The 12,264-nt window shown below is 32.1% G+C and overlaps 1 protein-coding gene across 1 annotated transcript in view; it reads left to right on the top strand.

Moving 5' to 3' along the window:
• The first annotated feature begins 4,567 nt into the window (after window positions 1-4,567).
• The window catches only part of LOC134722098 (ran-binding protein 9-like), a 33,795-nt gene continuing 26,098 nt past the window's right edge, over window positions 4,568-12,264 (top strand). The window contains exons 1-2 of the mRNA XM_063585572.1: window positions 4,568-4,816; window positions 6,480-6,591. Of these exons, the coding sequence (XP_063441642.1) occupies window positions 4,627-4,816; window positions 6,480-6,591 (302 nt within the window). The 5' untranslated portion in view covers window positions 4,568-4,626. The remainder of the gene's footprint in view (window positions 4,817-6,479; window positions 6,592-12,264) is intronic.

Below are 12,264 nucleotides of genomic sequence, written 5' to 3' on the forward strand. Positions count from 1 at the left end.
CTGGAATAATATTTCCACAGGAATAAATATAACAGTAGATGTTCCTATCGGAATAAATAGTATAGATTATTCCATATTGATAAAATATTAGTAGGTTTTTCTATATGAATGGGATTTTGAATAAATAAGCATATTCACCTGCGGAAAAAAGGATATTCACCGCGCAAAACGTCGCGTGCTTTTACGTGTATAATTTTGGTAAAAAACGTTTGAGGTACAATTGGTTTTGGTTAACATTTTCTATTACATAAATTTCTCTCGGAATATGGAATAAAACAGTTACTGTCTTTTGTGTCGGTAAATATGTTGGCCTCAGTGAATATCAGTTTTTCAAAAGTCAATAAAACCACACATTTACCTCACCAAAAGACAGTAATTGTATAATATTTGTTCCGACAGGTACAGACAGGTATTATGACATTGTTTATAATAAAGTTTCCACTGGAACTTCTGTTAGTTGGAACACATATACGTTGACAGCATTAGCCTGCTTTTTTTCGAAATCTACAAGGGTGTCTTTTACGTGCAAGAGATATGGATAAGCCATTTATTGCAGGAGCGGGTCTAAAACTGAATCTGAATAAATACGTTGCAGGGCCAGTATATGGCATCAGTGGCAACGGGAGAGAGGCGCTGGGAAATTAGTCCAACGTTGTGAGAGCAACCGCAGTCACGGTTTAAAACTCTGAATTGTCTTAGCACACACGTGATTGTCTGGTAGTCTATTCCATTCGGTTATAATACATGGTTCTTACTAAAAATGATTGTGATTGAGCGGATTTGCTAGGTGGAATTTTGAAGCACCGGCTGTTGTTTAGAGCAAATTTGTCTACAATGTTTGTTGTTTTATAGTCACATAATTGTTTTGATTTAATTTGTCGTTTTGGTCTCTCTTTGACTAATACTGAGTCTTGTGGTATAGCTGGTACCAACTCCCCGGCCACCTTGTAGAGAAAAGTTAGTCTAGCCATTTTAAAAATGGGGATCCCAACCCAGGACAAAAGGGGGGTCAACTATATCAGTGTCCCCATTCAAATGCATTGATCGGCTCCAACCCTGGAACACACACTCACCTTTAGTCCGCCAATGTTTTGTCCTCACCTTCCGACTATCATGGCATCGTTTTCTCAAGACCATATATACTCGCAAATGGTGTCAAGGGTATGAGAGTTGAATATTCAGTCCCTAAAAACTGACTCCCCGGACCGGGGATCAAACCAGCCTAACCTTTGTGTTAGTAGTCTGATGCACTTAACACTACACCAAGAGTGAATGGAACTTGAAAATTGCGATCATTGATAATAAGAGTATGACCATGGAAGTAATATTCAATATTATACTTCCATTGTATGACATAATAACTAAAGTCTAATATAAAAGATATGAGTGAAAAACAAATAGGAAAAAAATATTTCAACTTGCAACCTACTTGTATATACTTGTTAAACTATACTAATATATAATTTTATCATCGGTTTAAGGGCATCATTCGTAAATATAGCTCAACATGCAGACATCCATTTTTTTATGGAAATATTCTTTATAAAGCACAAAAATACACCGCAGAAACTAACAAAAACTTTAAATAGACTTATTAAGGAGGGATATAGTTACGATACTGTTGTCAGGTCATTAAAGAGGCATATTTCGGCATTAATATTGATTCACTTATAGGGTCTTTGCATCGGAACTAAACACATTTATTCACAAACCAGTTGTTGGCATGACACGGGTTATGTTTTTCTCATATATGTTATGAAGGTATAATACTAAACCCCTAACGAGAAGGATTGTGCCTGATATTCATATGATGAAATCATAATCTTTCAATAAGTTTAATTGAAGTCTAGAGCTGGCATGTCAGTTACCTGCTAGTAGTCTGTTGTTATTTAATAGGTATAATTGTCATTTTGATTATTTTCTTTGTTACATCTTCTGGCATCAGACTCGGACTTCTCTTGAATTGAATTTTAAATGTACGTATTGTTATGCGTTTACTTTTCTACCTTGGCTAGAGGTATAGGGGAGGGTTGAGATCTCATAAACATGTTAAACCCCGCCGCATTTTTGCGCCTGTCCCAAGTCAGGAGCCTCTGGTCTTTGTTAGTCTTGTATTATTTTAATTTTAGTTTCTTGTATACAATTTGGATATTAGTATGGCGTTAATTATCACTGAACAAGTATATATCTGTTTAGTGGCCAGCTGAAGGACGCCTCCGGGTTCGGGAATTTTTCGTTACATTGAAGACCTGTTGGTGACCTCCTGCTGTTGTTTTTTCTATGGTCGGGTCGTTGTCTCTTTGATACATTTCCCATTTCCATTCTCAATTTTATTGTTAAACGATACTAAAGTGCCAAGAAAATCCACCTAACGAAGTTAGAGTAAATCTGATTCGTAACTTCCTCCCCGAGTGGGACTGGAACCTGTACTTTTTATTTCCAACTTCTACGACAACACCACCTAGCATTGCGCAGAGACTTTATCCCCTCCTCTAAATCTAGCTTATTAGAATAAGCTTTCGTTTCGGGAGGTGTTACCTTGTCGTAGGAATCAAACGATACTAACATATACTTGTTAAACTATACAAATATATACTTGTTAAACCATACTGGTATCTTTGGCACCTATTTGTGAATCTATGACATGACCTTTTCAAGTGTCCGTTCCGAGTCCATAATTTCGCACGTATAGTTGTTGAGTGTCATATCTGTATATTTATTGTAATGAGTAGAATTGGATGTTGGTGTTGACTATCTGTGATAATTTCTGCAAAGTGTATTCAAACCTGTTTAGGCTAAGGACAATTTAAAGGTTGGAGTGCATAATGTATTGACACCTGTTCATTGTTGAAGTCTGCACATTGCCCTATAATGTCTTTTTTCATATTTTTGTTTTGAGGTGTCGTCTCATTGACGTTGTATAATGACTTCACATATCCTTTATTGTATAGGTAATGAAGAATATTTATTTTTCCTACCTACCTGTCCTTTTTTTAATGCCAGAGGGAAGACAGCAGTAAGATATATTTTCTTTTTCAAGTTTATTGTGACTGGTTTAGATATTTATATTTAAATGAACATGATGTGAAAATTCATATATATATATATATGTTATACTCAGATCGACGTCCGGTCTCTAATCGACGTCCGTTCCTCAAGTCAATATAATACTGACAAGATTAGCCAGGACCCCAGGCTACGCTACACTGACCTCCGGTGCGAAGCTATAGATAGTACGGCGGACCAGTTTACTATTTATATAGTGTACTGTATTATTATAGAATATAGAATAGAATAGAATATCTTTTATTTCCATAAGAGGTACCCACAAGGGGCATAGTGCAAATACATTCATGACAATATATAGTTACAAACAATTACAATTACAATAAAGCAAAACAACAAAACAGTATGCTTTAAAAAGTTAGACATTTTAAATATATGATATAAATGTTTACTCAAGGCAGGTGTTTTGATAAGAAATAGCCAAGTTGTTTTAAAATATTAATAGACTCACAGTTTAAAAGCCAAATAAATTTATTGACCATATCCAAGGAGTAAAAAATTTTACATTCTTTAAATATCAGATCAAATAACATATCTCTATCCTTAGAGTATACAGGGCATTCTATAAGAAAATGAAGTTCATCTTCCACTTTATTTAAATCGCCGTTATCACAAATTCTTTGATGAACTTCTAATTTGGAATATCTCCCAGTTTCAATTTTAAGTCTATGAGATGAAATCCTGAATTTTGTGATAGCTTTTCTCAAATCAAAATTTTTCAAGATATTTAAATAATTTTCTTTACAAAATGATGTTTTAAACTGACAATATGTTCTTAGTTTTCCTTGGCTATTTTGGCTATAAGCATTTTCCAAAGATTTAACATAGGATACTTTTAAACAATTAAGTAAACATTTTCTGAATTTGTATTTACTAAAATTAATGAAGTTACTAGGCAGGTCAATAATTTTACATAAGTGTCTGACACTGCTATACCAACTATTGTGATTTTTATCATCTAAATCTTTAGAGGTTTGTAAGGCTTTATATAATAAAGAGTCCTCAGGCATATTTTCAATTCTAAAATAATAATTCAGTAAATTTTATTATATATAAATAACACATAGCTGAGAGGGTGAACCGTGCGAGGTCTGTATAAGCCAGTCAAAATCGATAATTACTTCCATCATCAGGGTGATAGAGCAGATTGTTACCCCGAGAAAACATTGTCAACCTCCGCGAATAATAAAAAAAATCTTTTTTTGGCGTTAATTGGTATTTCGGAAAAATCTTGAAAAAGGAAAGTTTGTGTTTTAACATAATTAAGCATCCAAATTTAAAACTGAACTCTCAAAAAAATAAGGTTTCAATGTTTGTATATTTCGATAGCTAAAAAAAGAAAGATCAACCTGCGATCACTCGCTCATTCGACCATGACGACTGGCATTTGCATTGGGTTCTTAATGAGGATATCAAGCTGTTAAATAATATCAGAAGATCATCGCCTGTTTTGGAAGTTTTGATTGGACAAATAAAAATAGAAACCCAATTATGTATTAGATAACAAACCTCAACTTAACCCAAATACACATCCGGGTAACTTATTACCTAGAAAAGAAGATGGCTGCGATTAGTGAATCGAGTTCCACTGAATCGCTGATTTCTAGTGTCCAGGACTCAGTAGATCGTATAAAATCTTTATATCCAGCTGTTAACGAAGAAGAGACACCACTGCCTAAATGTTGGAGCCAAAAAGACAAATTTACTTGCATCGGATTATCTCAAAATAACCTTCGGGTTCACTACAAAGGTATCGACTTTTTGTTGACTTTACGAAAACAACGTAAATAAACAAAAGAAAACGCAGTTAAAGAAGGTGTAAATTCATAATTTAGTGAAAAAAAATGAACGGAACAGTATTTAAAGTAGTTTTATGTTGTGTTATCGAGGAAGAAGTTATCTTTGTTAAAATATTTGATCAAAGAAGGCAAATGAACAAAGAGAATTTAAAGTTGTCAACATGATCAGCTGATCATCTGTAGAGTGTTCAGTGAAGCATTAAAATTCATCAATCTAATCAAAACATTCGAATTACCTGTCTGTCAATCAAGTGATTAACTCATTCTCTAATAATTAAATTGTCTACCAGTTCATTTTTGTGTTTAAAAAAGAAGAAGAAATTTGTAAACAATAAGACTGATCTGCTTTCACTTCAATGGCCCAGATTTGATATGATAATTTATTTAAATAATGAATTTTCACATCATGTACATTTTTTGTACAAGTAGCTTCTCTTCTCATAAATACAATCCTTAAGGTTCCACTAAAGTCAAAAAATAGGACACTTCATATACTTTAAGTTTGTCATAACCTTTAACAAGTTTTGTCAATATGGCACTTTTGGCAGGCTTTTAAACACTTTTCACTAGATTTTGATGCCTATTAAATGTTTCAGAATTTGCTGACTATACTACATTGTACTAGTACTACATTGTTCAATGTTACAAATGGTGCAGTCCAGTGTATCCGTGACCTAAGACTTATGACTTCACTTCATTTAACTGTTTAAATCAATAATTGAATAATGTTGTGTGAACACACTCATAACTTACTTTTGTTTCATAAAATCTTCTGTTTGTTTAGTTTCCTCTTCTAGATTTTGTGTAATGCGTGTCAAAAATTAGGGAAACCCCTGTAATGAGAGTTTGAGAGTTCCTCCAATGTCTGATGATTTCGTGCATGCCTTCCAAAAATAGCTTATCTTGAATAAAGGAAAGATTTTATACTATGAAATATAGCGGAGTTTGAACCAAACACACTGCCAAGGATTCAGAGCTAAAATTATTTTAGTCTGATATAAATTTGACTTGAATATATCAGATTTTGTCTGATGATGTAAATTTTTTAATGGAAATGGCCCCATATGTTAAATCACAGGATTGCAGTTATTAATTAACTCTTGATTCAGAACTTTTTTATCCATTTAGTCATAGAAGGCTAAAACACTAACAAGAACGATTTTGTTTGTGTAACTGTGTTGATATGATAAAATCAGCTAATGTGGGATATAAACACAGGCCACACGGACTCTGTGGACTCCACTGTAGTGGTTTGGTCTGTTGGGTATTTTATTCATTGGTAATCATACCACACTTCAGTTAAAAAATCATTTAATTTTCACTCGTAACACGAAATCCATGATAATTGATAGCCACTTGAAAGAAAATGTAAACTGGGGGCCCCCTATAGACATGATAGACGCTAAACATTAACGTGCAATTCTTATTGAAAAATTATGTTTTTTTTAATGTGTAAGCACATGCCTTCAATGCTGTATTTGTTGCTACAATGTTACTGAATTTATGACCATATTTTGTACATATTTTTAAATGAATAGATTAATTTTGTCAAAAATGGTGTGCACAACTCGCCATATATATGTTATTTTCTACACATTGAATTTAATTTTAAAGGTATAGGAAAAGCTGCCAAAGATGCTGCCAGTGTGAGAGCAACACATCCAATACCTGCATCATGTGGGATATATTACTTTGAAATCAAGATCATCAGTAAAGGCAGGGACGGGTAAGTTATTATTATTTAAATAGGGAACACACTATTTCTGTAGCAGTCAAAATTAGTTATGTGTGATGTGTAATTTATTCCAGAAACAAATGTATGCTGTACATGTGTAGGCCCATATTAAAGTGGTTTGATAAATTGTAGGTACATAATGCAAATTAAGGAGAGCCCTTTAAGATACCACATCTTTGAGGTAAAAAAATCTTCATTTTCACACATTGCCATATCTTCTGAAGTTTCCAACTAGCTTGTTTGTAAAATGTAAGACTAGTGTCTTTGATCAAAATTTCATGGTTCAACATCTGCTTAAAAAGTGGAACAGTAGAAAATTGCCAAAAAAAAATCAGTTACAGGCATTAAGGATAAAATGAAGGTCAAATTTAATTAGTAAATGAATCAGTGGAACTGTTAAACAATTTCATCAATCCGGGGTTCTGACTCTGATCTATTTTCTTGGTCTGACATTGATCAACCTGATGTTTATATGATTTGCCCATTTGGTCTTTCTCAGAGAGTACAAACATGAATTATTAGCTGATTTAGTTGTACAGTATGTACATGTAAAGGTGATTGGTAACACTTCACCCAAAACCCCTTATAGAAATGGGTTTCGAAATCCACTACAAAAGAATAGACTCATTCTGAAACCTTACAGATGCCTTATTCTGAAATCACATACTTCATGTATCATGTACATGTGTATAAACACCTCTTTCTGAAGCCCCTGTATCATATTATTGTCATCATCACCTCTTAGATAACTTCTCCCTGTGGTAGTTAATGAGATACTGCTATTGATGTCATCCTATGGGAATAGTTCATAATTCAAGATATGTGGGGCCACACTTTAAAATAATTTGCTTTGTCCAAACCCTACCCAAAGGTTAAAACAGTGGGTAGGTACAATGTAGGTAGGCATTTTCTTTTCTTTTTCGACAAAGAGAAAGAAAAGTGTCTAATGTTTTTTTTAATCTCAATGCCTATCTGATTAAATAAAAAAACTTTTTCACATCAGGACAATAAAAGATTTTGAGTAGGCAGCTATTTTTTAGGTAGGTAGGGTTAGGGCAAACAAACATAATTTTTTTATGGCCTAGATCATCATTAAAAGTTGTTTTGTTAGTTTGGTGCCTTTCTTTGATTAATAACTAAGTAGAAATATGCCTGATCCTTACTGTTGTATAGATGTATAACAGAGCAGATAAGATGCAATTTAGTACAACTAGTACTCTTCATCAGTCCCTAGGGCCCTGTAATTGGCATCAAGGTAATGTGATGCTTTATATTATTTGAAAGTAAAAATCTAAAATGATTTCCTTATAGATTGTGTGATGAATATAAAATGCCATAATTTAGGAAAATGGTATTTAAATGTTCCGTGTTTACAAGATGCCATTTATAAGAATTGAGGGAGAACACTAAACTATCAGCCACTAAACATGTAAAATAATATTCTTTATACTACTTGTTTATAACCATCAAACATAAGGCTGAATGATGCAGTGAAAACATAATGTTTGTAGATAAGTTTATTGAATGACAAATTATTGATTAATGTATATTATGACTAATAGGGGATTTTCATAAATGAATTGTTCTAACACATCTAGTTTACAAAATGATTGATGAAAATATTTGTGATACCTAGAAATAGACTTTTGATATTGATTTGTGACAGAACATTATCTGTCCATGTGTGACAGTTGTGAAAGTCAGTGAGATAATCTGTTTGAGGTTCAGGGCTCACGCTACCAGGAGACTTAGGCGAAGAAGTTGATTTCCTGTCAGGCACTTCGCTTTCCCCGACCCCAAAAAGTGAAAACAAGTCGCCCTGTTCCTGACGATACACACTTTCAATTGCTTCTGTCATACTGAAAATACAAGATCTTATATTTTATCAAACCATATATGTGATCTAGAAATTATACTGAAAATACGCGATCTTATATTTTGTCAAACCATATATGTGATCTAGAACTTTTGCCAACCATATGTGGTCTAGAACTTTTACTGACAATAAATTCAAAAAATTTATCAAATCATATGGCCCATAATGATAGCTGTGAGTGTCAGGGATAGGGTAATTGAAAATGTAATGGTAATTTAGTGTAATGCATTACAATTTTCCATGTAATTGAATGTAATGTGTAATTGAGCATTTTTTTAATTACATGTAATGGTAATTTAATTAATTGAAAAAAGCATGTAATGCTCAATTACTTTTGAATTACATTTCAATTACATATACTTTTATTGTGTTAAAGAGAAGGATTTGTGTTTAATAATATAAATTGTAAAATAATACTTGTTATTTAAATATTGATATCACACACTTTTTTAATATATGAAGTCTATAATTTATACTGAAGTTACAATGTATATCAATATTTATTTGACCTACAAATGTTTTTTTTTTAATAATTATTATTTAATTTTAAATTTAAAAAAATGTGAGAATCATATATTAGTTATCTAGTCTCAAGAGCTTTAGCTAATCATATGTAATAACATGTTAGTTTAGATGTACCTATATCTATGGGTTTTAAAAGATTGAATTTTCGATTGTGAAACAATATTAGTGGGGCAGTGAGCCAGTTGACAACTTCAAGTCTTGACTGAAATACATGATTTTGAAATAAATCTTATTAGGAAATGGTATATATTAGTTGAGCCTGATATTAACAGGACTCTTCCTGAAAATCCCAGAAAAATTGCATGTAATATTATATTAACTGTAAAATTTTCAAATATGAACAAGTTCCTATAAAAGGTCATTCTATGGTTTTATAATTCCCCCACTTTTAGAGAGGACAATGTTTAATCATTAAACAGTCTTTTAATATTTAGGTTGTATTATTTTTATCTGTTTTCAATTAATCAAATTGGAATCATTTAATCACTATGACAGGCAAAGCAGATATATTAACTACATGTTTATTAGATAATTTTAAAATTATATTGTATGCAAATGCAAAACTTAAAATACTTTTAATTAGCATATTATATAACAGTCAAACTTAAATTATCTTGTAAACAAGTGAGCAATAATAAAGGCCTGTGTCACGCCTCATTGACCAAAATATTGTAGATACATTTATACTAAAGTTTCAACTTTAGGTAAACATGTATATTGCTACATGTACCTGTACATGTGTAATACAATTTACTGTATAATCATATGACCTTTTAAATTCTCAAGGCCACTAATGTTCAGTGGTCACTTAATATGTTATACCTATTATGATCTACAGGTTATATACCTTTTATTTCTATTTATAGTAACTGATGAATAAACCAGAGTCATGACAATTTCATAATATTTAGATATTGATCGGGGTTGAAATACTTTTTAACCTAAGGAAAAGTAACCTCTGTTTATCAAAAGTGTATTCTATTTATCTTTAATTGTTTATTTTTCTTTTAAGATTTGTTTACATTTGAAAACACAGACATCCTTATAGTTTCACTAAGTGAAGAAAATTTCCTTTTATTTACTGATAGTAAAATATAACACTTCCTTAAATAATGTTTATTTATTTGATAATACTGTTACATTAGTTAGTTATATACACTGATGAAGAAATTTAAGATACATGCACATTATATGTACTTCCTCTGAGGACAAACCACCAAATAAAATCTGTTGAAATGTCTTGGAATTTGTTTGAACAAAACATTCAAGAATTCTAGATTATAACTTGCAGTGTATTTGGTTGTGATAAGACATTCACCAAAGGGTCAATAGTTTATCTTGGACATACTATATAGCTAGTTGTCCACTGATGAAAACAAAGAAATAGACCATTGGTTCATTACTGTAAAATTATTCCATAATAAAAGTACACATAACTACTAAAAATGTATATCTGTACAATAGACCACATCGTAGGAATTTGTAAGGTGGTACATGTACTTAGTTTTAGTTTGTTTGTATCAGTCACTCAGTGTAAAGGGAACCCCTCATAGTTGTAAATGTTAATTGTATGCATGCAGTTATATTAGAATGGCATTGGTGGATCCTGGGGTTGGGGGTGGGGGGTTCTTTGGTTGGAACCCCCCTTTTGTTTTGGCTGTCAGATGCATTTGAATGGAGACATATAGCTGGAACCCCCCTTTATCCTGGGTTGGGAACCCCCCTTTTTGGGCACATCTCCTTTGTACAAAGAATATTTAGCTACCCTCTGTCATGGTTCATTGACTTCATTGACTTTTAGTTTGAGTTTTGCATAGTTGTTTTAAGTGTTACTATTTTTTGCATTATACATTATACCATTAAAACCACATACATGCAAGAATTATCACTGGGTATAGCAAAATATATTTGTAAATATACCTTCCATTGTTTAGGGAATAGTTATTACTAGCTAATACAAAGTTGTAAAAATATGTTGTTTGATCAACAACCCATAAAAACACCAATAAGTCATTAAATGGTGCCTTAACCACAGCATTCTTCAATGATAAATCTCTATATTGATTAATAATATTATTGCACTAGATTATGAAAAGGTGAAATTTATTGGAAAGTAAATATAACAATAGCATATAAAATATATAGGTCATGTTTATGTGTTTTATAGCTATATAGGTCATGTTAATGTGTTTTATAGCTATATGGGTCATGTGAGATCTGTTGGACAAGATACAATCTATTTATATCTTTTATGGGATAAGATAAGATATTACCTACTAAGTATATGTTTCCATTGAAGCCAGACATAGCTATGGTTACAAGGTAATCATGGACAAAACAACTTATAATTGTCACATCTCTTCAAGTTCAAGGTTATACATATTGGGTGTAATACCACCATTGATTTTCAGAAAACAAAATGGAAGTTCAGATACTAGTATATACAGTCAATTCTATTAACTAGATTGAGCATCACTTTTTATGAGTTGATTTAAAGATTATAAAAAGAAGATGTGGTATGATTGCTTTTGAGACAATTATGCAGAGGAAATCAAATGACACAGAAATTAACAGCTATAGGTCACCTTCAACAAAGAGCAAAGCCCATACCAAATAAAGAAGCACTTTTCTTTTAGTTTCTTAATGACCAGTTTATAGAGATGGAGAATCAGATTTAGATGCTAATTTTGGCTAATCACTATACCTATCTATGAAATCATTGACATACTTTGGTATGGCACTGACAGGGAGACTCAAATTACTTACTTTCTATGTTTTCTATGTAACACCAAGGCCATAAAAAATAATAGGTTTGTTTGCCCAAACCCTACGTATACCTACCCAGAAAAAAGCTGCCTACTTAAATTCTGGTATTGTTTTGATTTGAAGAAGTGTTTTTTTATTCAGATAGATACAAAGAAAAAAAACCAAAAATGCCTACCTACCTACCCACTGTCTCAACCTTTGTAGGGTTTGGGCAAACCAAAAAATATTTTTAATTGTGGCCCAAACTAAACCAGCCAATTGGTATATGATGAACATCTGTCAATATATATGCACTATTGAGATTTCATGATAGATGCACTGTATAACATGAGGTGTATGAATATTTAACAACTTATTGATGAATATACAGGACACATTTATCATAGCTTTAGATGACAGGCATGATTCATTTAAAATGTTTACAAGTTTTTAAAAGTGTTTATTTAATTGATTTGAGTTTCTCCTCAGTAATCACATGTCTTAAAAGGAAGGTTAAA

Source organism: Mytilus trossulus, chromosome 6 (assembly GCF_036588685.1).
Source record: "Mytilus trossulus isolate FHL-02 chromosome 6, PNRI_Mtr1.1.1.hap1, whole genome shotgun sequence".
In the NCBI taxonomy this organism is placed as follows: Eukaryota; Metazoa; Mollusca; class Bivalvia; order Mytilida; family Mytilidae; genus Mytilus; species Mytilus trossulus.